This window comes from Myxine glutinosa, chromosome 12 (genome assembly GCF_964187855.1).
Source record: "Myxine glutinosa chromosome 12, kmMyxGlut1.1, whole genome shotgun sequence".
Classification (NCBI taxonomy): domain Eukaryota; kingdom Metazoa; phylum Chordata; class Myxini; order Myxiniformes; family Myxinidae; genus Myxine; species Myxine glutinosa.
Window position 1 is genome coordinate 41,467,781 of NC_136272.1, and position 22,921 is coordinate 41,490,701.

Consider the following 22,921-nt stretch of genomic DNA (forward strand, 5'->3'; position numbering starts at 1 on the left):
ATATTCTTCTATTGACAACCCTGTTAACTTCATAAATCTGAGGTGTATATACATGTAATTAATCAACTGAAACTTTTAATTCAATGTCATTGGTCTTACATACGTATCGAGGACACAAAAATGAGGCATAGTTTGTAAAATTGAATTGTACTTGAATAATTTTGTTACTTACAATTATTACTTGCCGGAAAAGATTCCGGCAAGTATGTTGATCTGTTCGTTTGTCTGGTTGTTACTTGCCGGAAAATTTTTTCCGGCAAGTATGTTGATCTGTTCGTTTGTCTGTTTGTCTGTCTGTCTGTCTGTCTGTCTGTTTGTTACTTGCCGGAAAAATTTTCCGGCAAGTATGTTGATCTGTTCGTTTGTTTGTCTGTCTGTCTGTCTGTTTGTCTGTCTGTCTGTTTGCAGCGCTGCGTCTACACCGTTGCACGTAGAATCGCCAAACTTTGCACACATATTGGTCTTGCCCTGGAATAGACTGTGCCCAATTGATGACGTCATCGGTGACGTGGTTCGGCCGCCATCTTGGAAAAACCGAAAAACTTTGCACCTCTATCTCCGAAAGTACTGAACAGAAAAAATTGAGACATGGCTCATTGTAAAGAACTCTCCATGGGGAATAAAATATGTAAATGATGACGTCATCAGTCACGTGGTTCGGTCGCCATCTTGGAAAAACGGCAAAACGTTGCGCCACTATATCTCCAAAAGTGCTGAACAGAAAAAATTGAGACATGGCTCATTGTAAAGAACTCTCCATGGGGAATAAAATATGTTAATGATGACGTCATATGTCACGTGGTCGGCCGCCATCTTGGAAAAACGGCAAAACTTTGCACCACGAAATCTCCAAAAGTGCTGAACAGAAAAAATTGAGGCATGGCTCATTGTAAAGAACTCTCCATGGGGAATAAAATATGTTAATAATGACGTCATAGGTCACGTGGTTCGGCCGCCATCTTGGAAAAACCGAAAAACCTAGCACCTCCATATCTCTGAAAGTGCTGAATAGAAAAAATTGAGACATGGCTCATTGTAAAGAACTCTCCATGGGGAATAAAATATGTTAATAATGACGTCATCGGTCACGTGGTTTAGCCGCCATCGTGGAAAAACCTAGCACCTCCATATCTCCAAAAGTGCTGAATAGAAAAAATTGAGACATGGCTCATTGTAAAGAACTCTCCATGGGGAATAAAATATGTTAATGATGATGTCATATGTCACGTGGTCGGCCGCCATCTTGGAAAAACGGCAAAACTTTGCACCACTATATCTTCAAAAGTGCTGAACAGAAAAAATTGAGACATGGCTCATTGTAAAGAACTCTCCATGGGGAATAAAATTTGTTAATGATGACGTCATATGTCACGTGGTTCGGCCGCCATCTTGGAAAAAAATTGCACCTCCCTATCTCTGAAAGTGCTGAATAGAAAAAATTGAGACATGGCTCATTGAAAAGAACTCTCCATGGGGAATAAAATAAGTTAATGATGACGTCATCTATCACGTGTTTCGGCCGCCATATTTGTCCTAAATGGCCGACAAAAAAGTACATTCCGGCAAGTCCTCGGTCTCTGACCGATTTTTCATCTGTCTGTTTGCAGCACTGCGTCTACACCGTTGCACGTAGAATCGCCAAACTTTGCACACATATTGGTCTTGCCCTGGAATAGACTGTGCCCAATTGATGACGTCATTGGTGACGTGGTTCGGCCGCCATTTTGGAAAAACCGAAAAACTTTGCACTTCTATATCTCCGAAAGTACTGAACAGAAAAAATTGAGACATGGCTCATTGTAAAGAACTCTCCATGGGGAATAAAATATGTTAATGATGACATCATCAGTCACGTGGTCGGCCGCCATCTTGGAAAAACGGCAAAACTTTGCACCACGAAATCTCCAAAAGTGCTGAACAGAAAAAATTGAGACATGGCTCATTGTAAAGAACTCTCGATGGGGAATAAAATATGTTAATGATGACATCATCAGTCACGTGGTCGGCCGCCATCTTGGAAAAACGGCAAAACTTTGCACCACGAAATCTCCAAAAGTGCTGAACAGAAAAAATTGAGACATGGCTCATTGTAAAGAACTCTCCATGGGGAATAAAATTTGTTAATGATGACGTCATATGTCAGGTGGTTCGGCCGCCATCTTGGAAAAACCGAAAAATTTTGCACCTCCATATCTCTGAATGTGCTGAATAGAAAAAATTGAGACATGGCTCATTGTAAAGAACTCTCCATGGGGAATAAAATATGTTAATGATGATGCCATCGGTCACGTGGTCGGCCGCCATCTTGGAAAAACGGCCAAACTTTGCACCACTATATCTCCAAAAGTGCTGTACAGAAAAAATTGAGACATGGCTCATTGTAAAGAACTCTCCATGGGGAATAAAATATGTTAATGATGACGTCATCAGTCACGTGGTCGGCCGCCATCTTGGAAAAACCGAAAAACCTAGCACCTCCATATCTCCGAAAGTGCTGAATAGAAAAAATTGAGACATGGCTCATTGTAAAGAACTCTCCATGGGGAATACAATATGTTAATGATGATGTCATTGGTCACGTGGTTCGGCCGCCATCTTGGAAAAACCGAAAAACTCTGCACCTCCACATCTCCAAAAGTCCTGAATAGAAAAATTGAGGCATGGCTCATTGTAAAGAACTCTCCATGGGGAATAAAATATGTTAATGATGATGTCATCGGTCACGTGGTTCGGCCTCCATATTTGTCCTAAATGGCCGATAAAAAAGTACATTCCGGCAAGTCCTCGGTCTCTGACCGATTTTTCATTACTTGCCGGAAAAATTTTCCGGCAAGTATGTTGATCTGTTCGTTTGTCTGTCTGTTTGTCTGTCTGTTTGTCTGTCTGTTTGCAGCACTGCGTCTACACCGTTGCACGGAGAATCGCCAAACTTTGCACACATATTGGTCTTGCCCTGGAATAGACTGTGCCCAATTGATGACGTCATCGGTGACGTGGTTCGGCCGCCATCTTGGAAAAACCGAAAAACTTTGCACTTCTATATCTCCGAAAGTACTGAACAGAAAAAATTGAGACATGGCTCATTGTAAAGAACTCTCCATGGGGAATAAAATATGTTAATGATGACATCATCAGTCACGTGGTCGGCCGCCATCTTGGAAAAACGGCAAAACTTTGCACCACGAAATCTCCAAAAGTGCTGAACAGAAAAAATTGAGACATGGCTCATTGTAAAGAACTCTCCATGCGGAATAAAATATGTTAATGATGATGTCATATGTCACGTGGTCGGCCGCCATCTTGGAAAAACGGCAAAACTTTGCACCGCTATATCTCCAAAAGTGCTGAACAGAAAAAATTGAGACATGGCTCATTGTAAAGAACTCTCCGTGGGGAATAAAATATGTTAATGATGATGTCATCGGTCAGGTGGTTCAGCCGCCATATTTGTCCTAAATGGCCGATAAAAAAGTACATTCCGGCAAGTCCTCGGTCTCTGACCGATTTTTCATCTGTTTGTCTGTCTGTCTGTTTGTCTGTCTGTTTGCAGCACTGCGTCTACACCGTTGCATGGAGAATCGCCAAACTTTGCACACATATTCGTCTTGCCCTGGAATAGACTGTGCCCAATTTATGACGTCATCAGTCACGTGTTTCGGCCGCCATCTTGGAAAAACCGAAAAACGTTGCACCTCCATATCTCCGGAAGTGCTGAATATAACAAATTGAGACATGGCTCATTGGAAAGAACTCTCCATGGGGAATAAAATATGTTAATGATGATGTCATCAGTCACGTGGTTCGGCCGCCATCTTGGAAAAAACGAAAAACTTTGCACCTCCATATCTCTGAAAGTGCTGAATAGAAAAAATTGAGACATGGCTCATTGTAAAGAACTCTCCATGGGGAATAAATTATGTTCATGATGACGTCATCGGTCACGTGGTTCGGCCGCCATCTTGGAAAAACCGAAAACTTTGCACCTCAACATCTCCGAAAGTGCTGCATTGAAAAAATTGAGACTTGGCTCATTGTAAAGAACTCTCCATGGGGAATAAAATATGTTAATGATGGCGTCATCAGTCACGTGGTTCTGCCGCCATCTTGGAAAAACGGCAAAACTTTGCTCCACTATATCTCCAAAAGTGCTGAATAGAAAAAATTGAGACACGGCTCATTGAAAAGAACTCTCCAGGGGGAATAAAATATGTTAATGATGGCGTCATCAGTCACGTGGTTCTGCCGCCATCTTGGAAAATCCGAAAAACTTTGCACCTCCATATCTCCGAAAGTACTGAATAGAAAAAATTGAGACATGGCTCATTGTAACGTTTGGACAGGACAGGACAGGACAAGGCTGTTGAAACCAAAGCGTTCAGAATCATTGGAATCTCCCGCGATGAAGCTAACTCCAAGGGCCTTTCACTCACTCACCGCAGGCAGGTTGGTGCTCTTTCCGTCTTCTACCGACTCCTCTCTGGCCTTGCCCCCCCAGCTCTCTCTGGGTTCTGTCCCCCAAATATTCCTACATGTCGCACAAGATCTGCCTGCAACCCTCTTATGGTTAAACTGCCAAAATCAAGACTCTCTGCTCACCTTCACTCCTTAATTCCTCTTTTCTCCCGCCTCTGGAACAAACTCCCTCACTCTCTTCAATCCCACTCCACCCTCCAGGTCTTTAAAACAGCTGTTCACCACCATCTCTTATCTTCCCCCATCCAAAACCTTGATCTTTTCTACCCCCGATAATTTCACCCCAAATCCAATTTTTTGAAATACCAACTTCTGTCCTGGAAGTCCTTGGTGTCCTTGTGTTTTATACTTCTCCCGCCCCCACCCCCCTTCCCACGCCTCCTCCCCCCAAGGCCTCTCCCTCCCACACATCTCCCTTCTCTCAAATGTTATGTTTGTGTGCTTCCCCTTCTCTCCCCATCTTGTCTTCCGCTTCCTCTTTTTATATATCTTGTTTGTCTGGTTGATTTGTTTGTGAAATAAATGTTAGTTCTTTCACGAGCCTCGATTCAGTATACAAAAAAGAAAAGAAAAAAAAAATCTCTTTCACGAGCCTCGATCTTGTATACAAAAAATAAACATCAAATAAAACTAGAACGGGCACTCGGTAGAGCGCATACCTTCGCCGCAGCTACTGTTCTGTACTTGGCATGGGAGTGTAGGGAACAGAACAGGGAACAGTTTGGTGCTGATTTCATGCAAATCGGATAAGAATTGACCGAGTTATGACAAAAAACGCACATTTTGCAAGGTCGTGACCCCCCTGACCTTTGACCCCCAACCGCTAACAAGGGTAATGTCTTCACTGGGTCATGTCGTATATCACAAGATCGGGCATTGAATTCTGAACATTTTGGCATTAGTTGCATGCCAATTGGATAAAAATTGACCGCGCTATGGTAAAAATACGATTTTGACCTTTTCGTGACCTTGACCTTGACCTTTGACCCGATTGCTCCCAAAATCTAATCAAATGTGTCCCGTATAATATCCAATCATCCCACCAAATTTCATGCAATTCGGTTGAATACTTTTTGAGTTATGCGAATAACATACACACACACACACACACACACAGACATACAAATAAATACACAGCGATCAAAACATAACCTTCCGCTTTTGCGAAGGTAAATATCTGTTTTGGATACTAACCGCTTGATCATGATGTTGAGTGTCAATCTGTTTGCTCTAGTCTTCAAGTGCGTTCTCGTATACACCAATGACTCGAGATACTTCTGCACCAGCTACCATCCATTGCCTCAGAGCACTTGGATTATTTGTCAGACAGACCGCTCCTCCGTCTCCCTTGATCATTGCGTTGTTCTGCTCGTGAGCTTGGTCGGAGCTATAGTTGAGAAGCTGTACAAAGACTTTTTGACCATGAAGTGGCAAACATGAAATTCACAGGCACTATGCAGATGCTTTTCCACAAGCTGTGCCCTGTCTCTTTGAATCATGTCTCACCTGTGCCAGCTGTAATTTGAAAACAAATGGCCACCCAAATGGAACATCAACTTCTAAAAATTACGAACTTACTTTCTCCAAACATAAATCCCATTCATTCACTTTGCTAAAACAGAAACACGATTACAACTGCAGGTAAAAGTCAACTTTCATATGTTTGCAGCCATCTTGGAAAATGGCTGTCATTATTTTTAACCTTGCGGACAATTCTAGATGTCATGATCTACACACTCACTCACTTCTCGTCCCTTATAACATATGATTATTCACTTAAATTAGGAGAATATCGTGTCTTCAAGCAGAAATATGAACTTTTATATTCGTGATGGCCATCTTGGAAAATGGCTGCTCTGGAATTTTTTTTCAAAATGCCTCTATATCTAAAATGGATCTATACATACTCCTTAACATGTGTGGGAAGTTTGTTGTTTGTATGAAAGTGCACAATTGTCACAATATATTTACTTATGCCGTCTCACTAGAAGTGAGGGGTGGAGAGGAGTGAGGGGTGGAGAGGAGTGAGGGGTGGAGGGGAGTGAGGCGGAGGGGAGGGGAGTGAGGCGGAGGGGAGGGGAGTGAGGCGGAGGAGAGGAGTGAGGCAGAGGAGAGGGGAGTGAGGCGGAGGAGAGGGGAGTGAGGCGGAGGAGAGGGGAGTGAGGCGGAGGAGAGGGGAGTGAGGCGGAGGAGAGGGGAGTGAGGCGGAGGAGAGGGGAGTGAGGCGGAGGAGAGGAGTGAGGCGGAGGAGAGGAGTGAGGCGGAGGAGAGGGGAGTGAGGCGGAGGAGAGGGGAGTGAGGCGGAGGAGGGGAGTGAGGCGGAGGAGGGGAGTGAGGCGGAGGAGAGGGGAGGGAGGCGAAGGAGAGGGGAGTGAGGCGGAGGAGAGGGGAGTGAGGCGGAGGAGAGGGGAGTGAGGCGGAGGAGAGGGGAGTGAGGCGGAGGAGAGGGGAGTGAGGCGGAGGAGAGGGGAGTGAGGCGGTGGGGAGGAGAGGAGAGTGAGGCGGAGGAGAGGTGAGTGAGGCGGAGGAGAGGTGAGTGAGGCGGAGGAGAGGAGTGAGGCGGAGGAGAGGGGAGTGAGGCGGAGGAGAGGGAAGTGAGGCGGGGGAGAGGGAAGTGAGGCGGGAGTGAGGGGTGGGGGAGAGGGGAGTGAGGGGTGGGGAAAGGAGAGGAGTGAGTGATGTTGGGGAGAGAGAGAGAGAGGAGAGTGAGGTTTTTACCCATTTGGTAAAACTCTTGGTGCATCATCTAACTCGAGATGTCCAGATGTCACACATACAGACTTGGCATTTAATATGGAATATATATTTTTTCTTGACTTGGGTTTACTTTCTGAACTCAGTGTATCAATCTGGTGAGTTTCTTTTACCCTTCGGTGATGTCTTTGTTGAAAGAACCATGTCACTGATTGTCTTTCGCAGCAAGAAGTCAATAACAGGATTATATCACAGGTGGCGTGACGAAATGTAAGGACAGGTACATTTGACGATTGGCTTCACAATCGGGTATATAAGGGTTGTTGCGTTCTGTATTAGTGGAAAACAACTGCTGCACGTCTCCAAAAGTTATTGCCGCTTCCTCTGGAGATGGTCCGTCAACTTGACAATGCTGTTTGTTATTTAGTGGTGGCTTTACGAAATTCCGGCATGAAATAGCGTGCTATTGCTTGGCAGTATGGCATCACTCAAGGTCAGGTGTCAAAGATCCTGAAACGAAATTCTCAGAGGGGTGTCCCTACTCCAATACCGAGGTCAGGACGTCCCTGCAGAACCACAAGGAGGGATGATCGCCAGCTGCACCGGTTAGTCCGCAATTCCCGTACCAAGTCAGCTAATTGGCTTAGGGCTGAGTGGCAGCAACTGACGAATGTGCCTGTATCCAGACGGCTAGTCAACCAACGACTGGTTCAAGCAGGCTATCGTGCCAGGCGTCCCCTGAGAAAGCCACGCCTGACCAGACAACACAGCCAGCGCCGATTGCAGTGGGCCAGAGAGCACCGTCAATGGCAGCCAGGACACTGGAATCACGTGACCTTCAGTGACGAGTCTAGATTTCTGGTCTATCGTCAAGATGGCCGCGTCCGAGTGCGCAGACAAGTGCATGAAGCCCACAACGAAGATTGTATAGTGCCAAGAGTCCAAGCTGGAGGTGGTGGGGTGACCGTTTGGGCTGCTTTTCATGCAGGGGGCAAAACTGACCTGGTTGTTCTGAATGGAAACCTGAACCAGTTCAAGTACAGGGTCATTCTGGAAGAAACATTGCTTCCATTTGCTCGTGCAGCCTTTCGAGGAAACGTTGTCTTCCAAGATGACAATGCACGGCCTCATCGTGCTCGCATGATCCAACACTTTCTTGCTGATCGTGGTGTAGAGCATATGGAGTGGCCTGCCATGTCCCCGGATATGAATCCGATAGAGAACTTGTGGGCAGAATTAACGCGTCAAATCGACAACTTGGACCAGCAGCCTTCCTCTATGCGTGAATTGCAGCAGACTATTATAACTGCATGGCAAGCGATTCCTGTCCAAACCTTGGCAAACCTCGTGAACAGCATGCCTCAACGTGTGCGTGCTCTCCTGAATGCTCGTGGGGGTTACACGAAGTATTGAACTGTAATTTTACTGTCCCTAATCCCAGTCATAATTTAGCTTTTGTTTTTGTTGAAAATTTTTTTGGTTAATGTTCAAAATAAAGAGATACTTTTGGAAAACGTACGGAAGTTTAACACAGTACTGTCCGTGAATTGAGTTCGATATCAGTTTACATCACTTTCAAGGATCAATTTATTTGCTTCGAAATGTCAAATATGGTTTTTGTTTCTTTTAAAGGTCACATTAACAAAATCTAGAATAATTTCAACATAATTCCAATGAACTTTTGGTTCTAAGTCATCTTTAAAAGTAAGTTCACCCCCACAAAAAAAAAATTCCATATTAAATGCCAAGTCTGTATATCTATACATGTGGGTTTGTCACGGGTGCCCCACTAGTCCAATAAATAAAATTAATCGGATGTCTGTCTGTTCGCAGTCTTTGCAAAGACCACTGGTCCATCAACCACCAAATTTCGCCCACAGACCAAGTCCGACCCGGGGTTTGTCCTAAGGGTATTTTCATACACCACCTCGGCCCTTAAAATAACCCAAAGACCCGTAACGCCCTTTTTACATGCTTGAGAGAAGACTTTTTACATGCTTGGGAGATTAGACCCCAAATACTCCCAAAGGATCCATAACATAACATCACCCTTGAAGACCCTGAACACCCTTAAAACCCCTAATACCCTGAAGACCTTTTAGACCCCAATATACCTGGAAGATGCTTAAGACCATAAAGACCCTTTAAGACCCCTTCCTAAACCAGCATTGCCTTGACTCGCTTGTTAAATAAACCCAAACCGGCATCACCTCAACTCGCCATTTTAAATAATCCCTTCTGCCCCCTGCCTCGCCCCCCTCCCCCATTCTCAGTATCAACACCTGTAACATTAATGTGAATTATAAGAAATCATAACAAAAGTTGCAAATTAGTGAATATGTGAAATTTGTTTTCATCAGCTTACACCCTTGCTTGAGGAGTGTATGTATGAGTGGATCTTCCCATTTTGGTGGAAAGTTGCTTCCTTGGCACCATTCTGAACCCAAACTATGTGAGAAGAAGGGCACACTACAAAGAAATAGAAAAGCTCAAGAGATCTCCTACAATAGTGTGAGGTGCATTGCAATGCCTGAAAGAAACCGGCTCGGTTGGTACACGACAAGATAAGGACAGATAGCCCCAGAAGAACCTCCCCAAGACAAGACAAGCACTTTAAGTTTCTCGGCTTACTTGATTACTTGATGGCTTATTTGATCAAGTCAACAGCTGACAAATAATATGAGAGTAGGCCTGAACATTGACATCCCTTCCAGCACTGTGCGCAGAAGGCTGATTGCAGCAGGTGCTTGGGAGATTAGATGGCAGAGATGCTAATGGCAGAGATGCAGCAAAGAAACCAATGGTAAGACTACAGAAAAGGTGAAAAGACTGAAATTTTCAACACCAAGATTGGGAATTTTAACAATGGAATGCGGTACTCTGGTCTGATGGATCTAAGTTTGAAATTTTGGATGTAAGAGAAGTCGGTTAGTTCACCGAAGACCTGGAGAACCTCACGACATGCAATGTTTGCATCCCACTGTTGTACACGAGGGGGGCTCTGTGACTGTCTGGGGTTCTAACTCAGCCTTTGCTGTTGCAAAACTTGTTCAAATCAATGGGACGCAAACAAAAGAGAAGTACAAGCAGATCCTGCAGCACCATGCAGTTTCCAGTGGAAATATTTTAATCAGAAGGCAGATTTATTTTCCAACATGATAATAATCCAAAGCACACTCCGAATACAAGGTTCATATGGGTCATGGAAATCCTGGAAAGTCATGGAATTTCACTGACATTCATGGAAAATCCTGGAAATTGAGAGTGAATGTATTCTGTTGTTTTCATAACAAGTTACGTTTCAGAGAGTTGTGTGTGTAAGTCTTTCGTTCCATACTCGGAACACAATTTCCCATCGACGCATTGCGAAACTGCAGCTCAGAATATCTCGAGCAACATTCTTACAGAAAAACGATCTGTCTCTCTTCTGGTTTTGATATCTGGCCTGCTTTGTTCTTTACAGGCCTTCTGCATCCAGCCCACTCCATTGTCATGTTTACAGTTACCTAATCTGTTATTCAACTGAAGCAGGATAGTGGGCGACTTTAAATACTTGATAATTTGCATAATCTTGCTGATGTTTTTGAGGTAGGGGATGAGTAAAACATACTTGTGTGGGGTCCTTGTTGTATTTTGCTATATTTCACTTTCCTGTTGTATTTTGCATTCCGTTATCCATTGGTTCCATATGATTTACACCAAGTTTGTAAACCGTAGTAATTAAAGTGTGTTTCGATGCCTGTTTCTCTTCAGTTCTAGTTGCACTGCAAATTATTTTCTCCCAATGTAAACAGACTCTGGGGATATACGTGGTTAACATCTGTATTGTCATGTGTCTTGTGGCTGCTCGGCAAAAAAAACCCCCAAAAAACATGCGACTACTTCAAAATGTCGCTCAGCGTGAAAATTTAATTGCGCATACATTTCCACTTCTGCACAATGTAATTTGAACAAGGTGGATAATGGTGAAGGAGTAATGAGGGAAGGCAGTGGTGAAGGGGTAGCAAGGGCAAGTCGCCGGAGGCATTACATTATTGGGTTGTCTGTCTGACCGTCCGTGTGTCCGTCCGTGCGTGTGTCCGTGCTAAGTTTTCGTTGGAGTGATAACTTGAGAATGGCTGAAGGGATTTAAATCAAACTTGGATCAAGTATGTACTTTGGTGTGAAGAAGAATTGAATAGATTTTGGTGTCAATGATCAGAGGGCATGGCACACAACAACAACATGCATTTTAAGGCCATTTTCCCTGCTAGAGTGGGGGTTAGCCTTGCGGTCCCCATGACAATCTTCTCCATTTTGCCCTATTTTCTGCATCTGCATGGCATGTCGGGTAAAAATTAGATACTTGACAACAGCAGAAGGGATTTAAATCAAACTTGGTACAAGTATGTATAATGATGTAATAATGTAGGTGGGGGCATATCGGTTGATGTCACGACGTTTAAGAGTGTAATTTTAGTTTTTTCGTACTCCTCAATACATTTGAGAATATCCCTTTATACAGACTTGGCATTTAATATGGAATATTTTTTTTTTCTCGACTTGGGTTTACTTTCTGAACTCGGTATATCAATCTGGTGAGTTTCTTTTACGCTTCGGTGATTTCTTTGTTAAAAGAACCATGTCACTGATTGTCTGTCACAGCAAGAAGTCAATAACAGGATTATATTACAGGTGGCGTGACAAAATGTACGGACAGGTACATTTGACGATTGGCTTCACAATCGGGTATATAAGGGTTGTTGCGTTCTGTATTAGTGGAAAACAACTGCTGCACGTCTACAAAAGTTATTGCCGCTTCCCCTGCAGATGGTCCGTCAACTCGACAATGCTGTTTGTTATTTAGTGGTGGCTTTACGAAATTCCGGCATGAAATAGCATGCTATTGCTTGGCAGTATGGCATCACTCAAGGTCAGGTGTCAAAGATCCTGAAACGAAATTCTCAGAGGGGTGTCCCTACTCCAATACCGAGGTCAGGACGTCCCTGCAGAACCACAAGGAGGGATGATCGCCAGCTGCACCGGTTCGTCCGCAATTCCCGTACCAAGTCAGCTAATTGGCTTAGGGCTGAGTGGCAGCAACTGACGAATGTGCCTGTATCCAGACGGCTGGTGAACCAATGACTGGTTCAAGCAGGCTATCGTGCCAGGCGTCCCCTCAGAAAGCCACGTCTGACCAGACAACACCGCCAGCGCAGATTGCAGTGGGCCAGAGAGCACCGTCAATGGCAGCCAGGACACTGGAATCACGTGATCTTCAGTGACAAGTCTAGATTTCTGGTCTATCGTCAATATGGCCGCGTCCGAGTGCGCAGACAAGTGCATGAAGCTTTCAACGAAGATTGCATAGTGCCAAGAGTCCAAGCTGGAGGTGGTGGGGTGACCGTTTGGGCTGCTTTTCATACAGGGGGAAAAACTGACCTTGTTGTTCTGAATGGAAACCTAAACCAGTTCAAGTACAGGGCCATTCTGGAAGAAACATTGCTTCCATTTGCTCGTGCAGCCTTTCGAGGAAACTTTGTCTTCCAAGATGACAATGCACGGCCTCATCGTGCTCGCATGATCCAACACTTTCTTGCTGACCGTGGTGTAGAGCACATGGAGTGGCCTGCCATGTCCCCAGATATGAATCCGATAGAGAACTTGTGGGCAGAAATAACGCGTCAAATCGACAACTTGGACCAGCAGCCGACCTCTGTGCGTGAATTGCAGCAGACTATTGTCACTGCATGGCAAGCGATTCCTGTCCAAACCTTGGCAAATCTCGTGAACAGCATGCCTCAACGTGTACGTGCTCTCCTGAATACTCGTGGGGGTTACACGAAGTACTGAACTATAATTTTACTGTCCATAATCCCAGTCGTAATTGAACTTTTGTTTAAAATTTTTTTTGGCTAATGTGCAAAATAAAGAGATACTTCTGGAAAACGTGCAGAAGTTTAACACAGTACTGTCCATGAATTGAGTTCGATATCAGTTTACATCACTTTCAAGGATCAATTTATTTGCTTTGAAATGTCAAATGTGGTTTTTGTTTCTTTTAAAGGTCACATTAACAAAATCTAGAATAGTTTCAACATAATTCCAATGAACTTTTGGTTCTAAGGCGTCTTGAAAAGTAAGTTCACCCCCACAAAAAAAATATTCCATATTAAATGCCAAGTCTGTATTTAGTGTACTGCATTTTCAGTTTTTATTGATAACATTTCCCTTTGCACCATTATGCTCCCAGAAGTAATGCAACGAGCAGCAAGGTTGTGGCATATGAATGAATGGACCAGTCAAGTGATTTCATTACCAATTCCAAATTACCAAATGAGGATTTTATTGTCATACATATGCGATACACATACAATGAGAAGTGTTGCACAGTATTCGCCATCGTCATGCTTTCCCTCTGTTTTATCTTCATTATAAAGCAAGCATGAACCCATATTTGTCTATACACTACATGGTGGGTTTTACAGCCCTTAAAGGGGAACGGACATGAGTATAGACATCAAATGCTTAAGATTAATGAATTGTAGCAACAAAAAAGATTAAGTTTGGCGCAAAAATTGTTGCTCTAGCATACGTGAATCGTGAGATATCCGAGTTTTAAAATGCCAATAGCAGACGATTTCTCTCGCGCTGGCCAGCATCTCGCGATAATCTGCCCTCCACGATGTGACGTCATCGGAGGAAGCTGATGTGACTGCGCAATAGTAAACAATGGCAGACACCGACTCCGATAGTTGCGTAAGTCTGGATATCAGCGATATTTCTGACCAATCTGATGCGGAAAATGAAGAGAAAGTTAATAATCTTGGGGAATCACACTCGATTCTCCCATACAGATTCGAACCATACTGTCCAGAGAGTGAAGAAGAGAAATCGTCGGACACAGACACAATGGCGATCGATTTTGATCTCGGGCGCCTCCAAAATACTGAATGGTATTCATTTTTATGTCTCTTTTTTAATTGAAAAAGTTTCTTTTTCTGGTCAATGGAATACATAACTAATATTTAATTAATGATCGGTGCCGTGAGGCAAGAAATGGATAGAAACAAAGAAACGAAATCCGACTTTATTGACTTAGTGCAGCACTGCAGGTGTATCAGTTGTAATTGTATCATTTTAGCACTCTATAATGCAAGCAATCTCTGTGTGTCTGTCTGTGACCGCTGTTTCTCGACAACCACTGGTCCGATCTAAGTGAAACTTGCCAAGTATATTGCTGGGGACCTGAGGATGTGCCTTTTCAAGGTTTGCTATTAATCGGACAAGTGGTTACCAAGTTTAGGCCATTTATTTAGCAAACACATACGTTTTGTACGTGAACGAAGGAACAGCGAAGGAACGGCGAAGGACGAGAGCGAAGACCGAAGGAACGATGCAAGTTTTAATTTTTCTTTGCACGTACGGTCAAGCGACAGCGAAGGAACCGCGTGTGTTAGTTGTTTCTGCCTCGCGGTTTGAAAATTGAATACTTGGCCATTAAAACTAATTTGCGATGAATCATAACTGCGATATGCGAACTTCCGGACAGTGGGGCCTTATTTTTGGTACGTTCGCCAACGTACGTATGTCCACGTACTTACCTCCCCGCACGTATGGGCACGCACTAGCAGCAGCCACACAACGACTGGGCATGATTCCAACTGATCGTAACGAAAACAAAACGATGTTCTGATCGTCATGAAGCCAACAAGGCTTTAAGAACGAAAAACTGGGTTACTTCGCAAACGTCATTTCCGGTTTGCGGTTTGGACAAAACTGATTTTGCTTGTTCGGCGATATTTTGACAAATTCTAATAAAACCGCAAAGATATTTGTGAAATGAACTCGATAGAAGTGTTTAAGATACTAGGGCATGCCCGTACTATATATAAGCTAGGACGTGCCCGTACGTGGGTGCCCGTTCCTTGCAAAAAAAAAAAAACTGCAAAAAAAAAAAAAACTGCAAAAAAAAAACAATGGTTTGGTCCATTCGCAACGACCACAGAACCCCCCCCCTCTATTTACATGAATGGTTTGGTCCATTCGCAAAGCCAAAGCGAACGACCACAGAACCCCCCCCTCTATTTACATGAATGGTTTGGTCCATTCGCAAAGCCAAAGCGAACGACCACAGAACCCCCCCCCCCTCTATTTACATGAATGGTTTGGTCCATTCGCAACGGCAAAGCGAACGGCGAACGGCTAAATCGCCATAGCTCGGTAAGTACTTGTCCGATTAATTTCAAACCTTGAAAAGGCACATCCTCGGGTCCCCAGCAATATACCTGGCAAGTTTCAAGTATATCGGACCGGTAGTTGTCGAGAAACAGCGGTCACAGACAAACGTACAGACGTACAGACGTACAAACGTACAGAGATTACTGGAATTATAGATAGATGTTTATGTTTCGAAATCTGCAAAGTTGTTTTGGTCGTGTCCGTTCTCCTTTAAGGAGGGGCCCAAGCACGTAGAGGTCCCAGCCTTGTGGCCTTCAGCCCTCGAACGAAGTTTATGCTTCTACATTGCCAAGGATTTTTTTTTTTGGAGCAACTGTTTTCATCATGATCATGATCTCCTGTTTTCCTGTAGCTTGGTTTGTGTGAAAGGGAGCAAAGATCACCTGTGCTTATCTGGTGCTTTCTGAATGAATGCTGCACATATGGGTTTGTGTGACTTGACCAAAGAAGCTCTTGGCTTGTTTTTGAGTTTTTAAGAAGCTTGTTTTTAAATGTGTTCAGGTATATATTGCCTTTGTGATTGGAGTGTTGTTCCCCAGGACGCTGCTTCAAATTGTATAGGGGTTCCAAAAACATTATTAGCAGAAAAATGATAGTTATTATCATGTGTATTTTAATGTGATTCTGCTTCGTCCGTATAACAATATCGACATTCTGACTTTTTGGAAGAATTTGAGAAATATCGTGTATCAATTGTTTTAATGTATTGTGTGTCCATTGTTGTGCTAGGATAACAATTGTTTTTATTTGTTTAAATTGTAATGTGTAGTTACAAAACAAAAAGCAGCTTGCTTTAAGTTACTTCCAAGCATTTGAATGGTCTGTTAACTGCCGTCTACGCAGACCTTTTTTCATTTATTTTTTGATGTTGAGTCCTCGTGTATGTGGTCAGAGATTTACACTATTCACAATAAGTTCGGGATATTGTGGGAGTGAGTTTATTTTTTTTTATAGGGGTTAGGGTTATGGTATTGAAATCAAGAATGCTGTTTTTTCACACTCATTAATAACCATAGAATTAGGACCAACAACTTTTTTCAACATAATTAATACACAAAATCAACCACACCGAAGAACCTGCCAATATCCCGAACTTATTGTGAGTAGTGTACTACATCATGGACCAGCAGGATGCGCGACAGGGCTCTCTCAAATGGATGTGGGTTATTGGCCGAAAGGTCATCGTCTATCATGAAAGTGAATGGGTGCTTTCGTACATGGCTGTGTACCGTTATCTGTTATTCCCCGTGATGTAAAACGATTGTCTTAGTAATTACATTGCCATTGGTTTCTGGTTAATGAATGTCGATTCGTTAAAGATGACTGCTGTGTTTACACATTTTGAGTGGTTGTTGTTTTCCCGCTCTTTTAACTCGTTCAACTGTGTCAGTCCCGCTCTCCCAAACCACCTCCGGAGCTAGATACAGAGCTTCGTATCACAGTGGGAAATGACTATTTTCATAAAGAATCAAAATCCCGTCGCCAGCCATCTGTCCATGCTCGTCTTGGTCCACCAGTTGATGAATTGTACAGGTAAGCAATGCTACCTCCCCATCGTCTCTCTTGAACAAATAAGAGGTATTTTTTATGCTTCTTTCTTATTCATGTGTCAGACTGCTTTATATCTGCTGTACAGGGTGTTTCAAAATCTGGAATCATCGGAAATGTGTGAAAAAAAATTTTGAGACTATTTCTTTGAGGTGAATGGGATGTCTAGGACCGATGGAATGTCCTCCATGTCCAGAAGCAAGGCCACTGTTTTATTTGGGGACACTTGGCATCAGTGGTTAATACCAGGATACCATGCACTATTGAAGATCTAGAGTCATCGGGTATGTGGAAGATCAGTGTTTCACAGCCGAATTTACCAGACGACACACCCTTCCTGGTATGTGGTCGCCGCGACCTCCTGTTGTCCCTAACAATGGTTAAGAAAAAAAAAAAGGGCAGTAATAGGAATTTTTGATAATACACTTTACTGGGAAAATAATGGATTTATTCAAGTGTTGGGGGGGCCGGGGGGGGGTGGGTTAACCCAGGTGGGTACAACTGGACTGGGACAATTGGTGCCAACCCTGACTACAGGAGTAACGAGAACGGCACTCAGTAGAGAGCATACCTCCGCTTGGTTGGCCATATCACTCAATGGTGAAGAATCACTAAAAATTCTACTAGCTGGATCCAGATCCGGATCTTCACCAAAATTGAATCGATTCTTCCTTGTCATATACACAACCTGTCCAACAAGTTTCGTCCAAATCCATCCATAACTTTTTGAGATATCCTGCTATGTATAGTTCTTGACCCGATCTCCCAATGGCAAAGAATCACCTAAAAAGTAAATAATTCTCATATCCGAATCCATATTCAGATCTTCACCAAAATCGAATCGTCCTTGTCAGTCACCCAACCGGTCCACCAAGTTTCGTCCAGATCTGTACACAACTTTTTGAGAAAAGGTTCTCTCAACTTTTTGAGAAAAAGTTCTCACAACTTTTTGAGATATCCTGCTGTGTATCGTTTTTGCCCCTATTTCCCAATGGTGGAGAATCACTTAATAAATTATAGTAGCCAGATCCGGAACTTCACCAAAATCTAATAATTTTGTCGGCGTCACATATGCTACATCTCTGCCAAATTTCATCCGAATCTGTCCACAACTTTTTGAGATATTTTGTTCACATACGGACAGACAGACAGGTTGAAAACATAACGTCCATCCACCTTTGGTGGCGGAGGTAACTAGAACAGCACTCGGTAGAGCGCATACCTCCGCAAGGCTGAACAGTTTGTTTTGCATCCCAATGATAGGCCGGATCTGTATTCTGACCTGAACCGAAATCTAATCGGCTTGTTCTTGTCACCTAACCAACTCGTCCACCATGTTTAGTCATAACTTGTCCATAACTTTTTGAGATATCCTGCTTTTCTATCGTTTTTGGCCCTATCTCCCAATGGTGAAGAAACACTTAGAAAACTCTACAAGCTGGATCCGAATCCAGATCTTCACCAAAATCTAATGATTTTGTCACTGTCGCATACTTTTCCATCCATCTAATGATTGTCTGAATCCATCCACAACTATTTGAGATATATTGTTCACAGACAGACAGACAGACAAACAAACAGACAGGGGTGAATACATAACCTCCATCCACCTTTGATGGTGGAGGTAACACGAAGGCTGTAACCTGCTCCATTTACAGTGCATTCAGAAAGTATTCAGACGCCTTCACTTTTTTCACATTTTGTCATGTTGCAGCCTTATGCTGAAATCGTTCAAATTCATTTTTTCCCTCATCAATCTACACTTAACACCCCATAATGACAAAGAGAAAACAGGATTTTAGAAAGTTTTACAAATTTATTAAAAAGAAAAAACTGAAATATCACATTTACATAAGTATTCATACCCTTTGCTATGACACTGGAAATTTAGCTCAGGTGCCTCCCATTTCTCTTGATCATCTTTGAGATGTTTCGACACCTTGATTGGAGTCCACCTGTGGTAAATTCAATTGAATGGACATGATTTGGAAAGGCACACACCTGTCTATATAAGGTCTCACAGCTGACAATGCATATCAGAGCAAAAACCAAGCCATGCGGTCGAAGGAACTGCCTGCAGAGCTCATAGACAGGATTTTGTCGAGGCACAGATCTGGGGAAGCCTACAAAAAAAATTCTGCTGCATTGAAGGTTCCCCGCTTTGCGGGGAAAAATGGCCTCTGTACGTGTTTTTTTTTTTTGAAGGTTCCCAAGAGCACAGTGGCCTCCATAATTCTTAAATGGGAGAAGTTTGGAACAACCAGGACTCTTCCTAGAGCTGGCCGACCGGCCAAACTGAGCACTCGGGGGAGAAGGGCCTTGGTAAGAGAGGTGACCAGGAACCCGATGGTCACTCTGGCTAATCTCCAGAGATCCTGTGTGGAGATGGGAGAGACGTCCAGAAGAACAACCATCACTGCAACACCCCACCGATCTGGGTTTTATGGCAGAGTGGCCAGATAGAAGCCAAACAGTTCAATCTTGGTTTCATCAGACCACAGAATCTTGTTTCTCACAGTCTGAGAGTCCTTTAGGTGCTTTTTTGCAAACTCCAAGTGGGCTTTCATGTGTCTTTCACTGAGGAGAGGCTTCCGTCTGGCCACTCTGCCATTAAGCCCATATCGGTGGAGTGTTGCAGTGATGGTTGTCCTTCTGGAAGTTTCTCCCATCTCCACACAGGATCTCTGGAGCTCAGCCAGAGTGACCATCGGGTTCCTGGTCACCTCTCTTACCAAGGCCCTTCTCCCCCGATTGCTCAGTTTGGCCAGGTGGCCAGCTCTAGGAAGAGTCCTAGTTGTTACAAACTTCTTTCATTTAAGAATTATGGAGGCCACTGTGCTCTTGGGAACCTTCAATGTAGCAGAATTTTTTTTTGTAGGCTTCCCCAGATCTGTGCCTCGACACAATCCTGTCTCTGAGCTCTGCAGGCAGTTCCTTCGACCTCATGGCTTGGTTTTTGCTCTGATATGCATTGTCAGCTGTGAGACCTTATATAGACAGGTGTGTGCCTTTCCAAATCATGTCCAATCAATTGAATTGACCACAGGTGGACTCCAATCAAGGTGTAGAAACATCTCAAAGATTATCAAGAGAAATGGGAGGCACCTGAGCTAAATTTCAAGTGTCATAGCAAAGGGTCTGAATACTTATGTCAATGTGATATTTCAGTTGTTTTTTTTAAATAAATTTGCAAAACTTTCTAAAATCCTGTTTTCTCTTTGTCATTATGGAGTATTGAGTGTAGATTGATGAGGGGAAAAAATGAATTTAAACGATTTCAGCATAAGGCTGCAACACAACAAAATGTGATAAAAGTGAAGGAGTCTGAATATTTTCTGAATGCACTGTATATTTACTTTTGTTGCACACATGTCAATTCGGTGACTAGTCTTATTCAGCCTATATCGTAGCTCGCTCTCAACATCGATCAGCCTGTTTCTGGCTTTAGTTTAGATCACTACTAAGCTTGAGAAAGTAACTTTGCATTGGTAAGACATTGGGAACATCATTAGGACTTGTGTAACTACTTTGCTCAGCCAGCTCGCAAACCCCATGGAAAACCCACTGATGGCACCGTTTGAGAAACATTGATCTCGAGTATGAAGTCAGAAATGAATGTGCTAAAAATTGATGTGCCAATGTTGTTAAAAGTTCAAAGAAATCTTCATCCAAGGATAGATGTGTGTGTACATATCAATGGATTGCAATTTGATCAATTTATTCTAATAAAGTTGTCAAGTAAATATCCCTATGATTTCGGACTTTTGAAACACCCTGTGCATTGCTTTCAAAGGTGTTTGCAGAATTGCATTGGCCACATGACCTTGTACTATGGATCAGTTTCTTAAGTACTATTGCTTTTGTCTTCCTTTACAGGGGAAAAAGTCCATTCTACGCTAAATCTAATGTCCCACCAGAAGAACCTCAAAATACATTTTCCCCTTTTTGCCACAGCTCAAAATCTCATTTGAGCCCTCCTATTTACCAAGAACGTGCCTATGCTCCGCCTTCCTCGCAACGACGTCGCATTCACTGTGATGATAATATGGATGAGCTGCAAATAGCCAACTTCATTCGGCAGCAGGAGGATGAGGCGAGAGTGAGCATGCAGCAGCAGGTTTCAAAGGGCCAGGAAGATGGGATGAAAGAGCTTTCACCTCTAAATAAACGTTATTTTTCTCGATACAGTCCTCCAGGTAGTGGATACATTGCCCCACTCAAACATTCACAACCAACAGAGCTGCAGCACTCGATTTTTACGAAGGACAGAACTGCTCAGGTTGGTGTCATTAACCTTGCCTCAATTTTGGTTTTTGTTTCTGTCATTTTACTGGCAAACCCATTGAAAAGGTGGGCGTAGTTATGACTATAAAAGTACATCATTTTAGCCAAAAACGAGAACGGCACTCGGTAGAGCGCATACCTCCGCCAAGCTGTACAGTTTCCGTTTTGTGTCCCAATGATGGGCTGCATCTGGATTCGGACCTGAACCAAAATCTAATCGGCTTGTTCTTGTCACCTAACCAACTCCTCCCCCAAGTTTAGTCATAACTCTTCCACAACCTTTTCCAATATCATGTTATATATCACTTTTGGCCCGATCTCTCAATGGTGAAGAATCACTTAAAATTAAATAATTCTCGTATCCGAATCCATATTCAGATATTCATAATCGAATCGATTCGTCCTTGTAACACACCCAACCTCTCCACCAAGGTTCGTCCAAATCCGTCGACAACTTTTTGAGATACTGTGCAATGTATCGTTTTTGGCCCCAGCTCTTGATGGTGAAGAATCACTTCAAAAATTCTACTAGCCAGATCCGAATCCAGATCTTCACTAACATCTAATCATTTCATCCGTGTCACATACACTATCTCTCTGCCAAATTTCATCTGAATCCGTCCACAACTATTTGAGATATCTTGTTCACAGACAGACAGACAAACAAGAAATATGTCGTGCATAGCACGATACTTGCGCAATCCCTAAAATAGGTTGTTGGCCTATGATGACTTCAAAAGTAGTTGGTGGTAGAATTCAGTGACGTGGTATGCAAATCCTCTTAAAATTTCAAGTCAAGATGAAAATTGGGGATTTTAGAAATTTGGCCAATGTTGACCTTTTGGCCTATGTTGACCTCAAAAATCGTTGGTGGTTGAATTCACTGACCAGATATGGAAATTCTCTCCAAATGTAAAGTCAATCGGATGAAAATTGAGGATTTTAGAAATTTGACAAAGTTGGTGACCTTTTCACCCCAAAAACAAAAGGCTTCTTGCTTGTGACAAACTCCACCATTTGGTGAAGTTTCGAGCAGATCTACTAAAAATTGTAACCTGTAGGCAACTGACATACATACAGACATACGTACAGAATGAAAAATCACTTATAGAGTGACACTTGGCAAAACAGAACAAAGTAGAATGGCACTCAGTAGAGCATCCTTTCGACCTCGAAAATAATTAGTGGTTGAATTCAGTGACCTGATATGCAAATCGTCTTAAAATTTTAAGTTAATTGGATGAAAACTGACAATTTTAGAAATTTGGCCTATGTTGACCTCTTGGCCTATCTTGATCTAAAAAATAGTTGGTGGTTTAATTCAGTGTGCTGATATGATAATCCCATTCAAATTCCAAGTCAATCAGATGAACATTGAGGATTTTAGAAGTTTGATAAGTGGTTGACCTTTGGCCTATGTTGAACTTTTGGCCTATGCTGATCTCAAAAATAGTCGGTGGTTGAATTCAGTTAGCTGTTATGAAAATCCTCTTCAAATTTCAAGTCAATCAGATGGAAATTGAGGATTGTAAAAAAAATAAAAATAAGTGGTTGACCTTTGGCCTATTTTGACCTTTTGACCTCGAAAATAATTAGTGGTTGAATTCAGTGACCTGATATGCAAATCGTCTTCAAAGTATAAGTTAATTGGATGAAAATTTTAGAAATTTGGCCTATGCTGACCTCTTGGCCTATGTTGACC

The 22,921-nt window shown here is 42.9% G+C and overlaps 1 protein-coding gene across 1 annotated transcript in view; it reads left to right on the forward strand.

Moving 5' to 3' along the window:
- Nucleotides 1–22,921, forward strand: part of LOC137437940 (uncharacterized) — a 45,950-nt gene that overhangs the window by 14,338 nt on the left and 8,691 nt on the right. The window contains exons 2-3 of the mRNA XM_068132713.2: nt 16,778–16,920; nt 20,812–21,214. Coding sequence (XP_067988814.2) covers nt 16,778–16,920; nt 20,812–21,214 — 546 coding nt within the window. The remainder of the gene's footprint in view (nt 1–16,777; nt 16,921–20,811; nt 21,215–22,921) is intronic.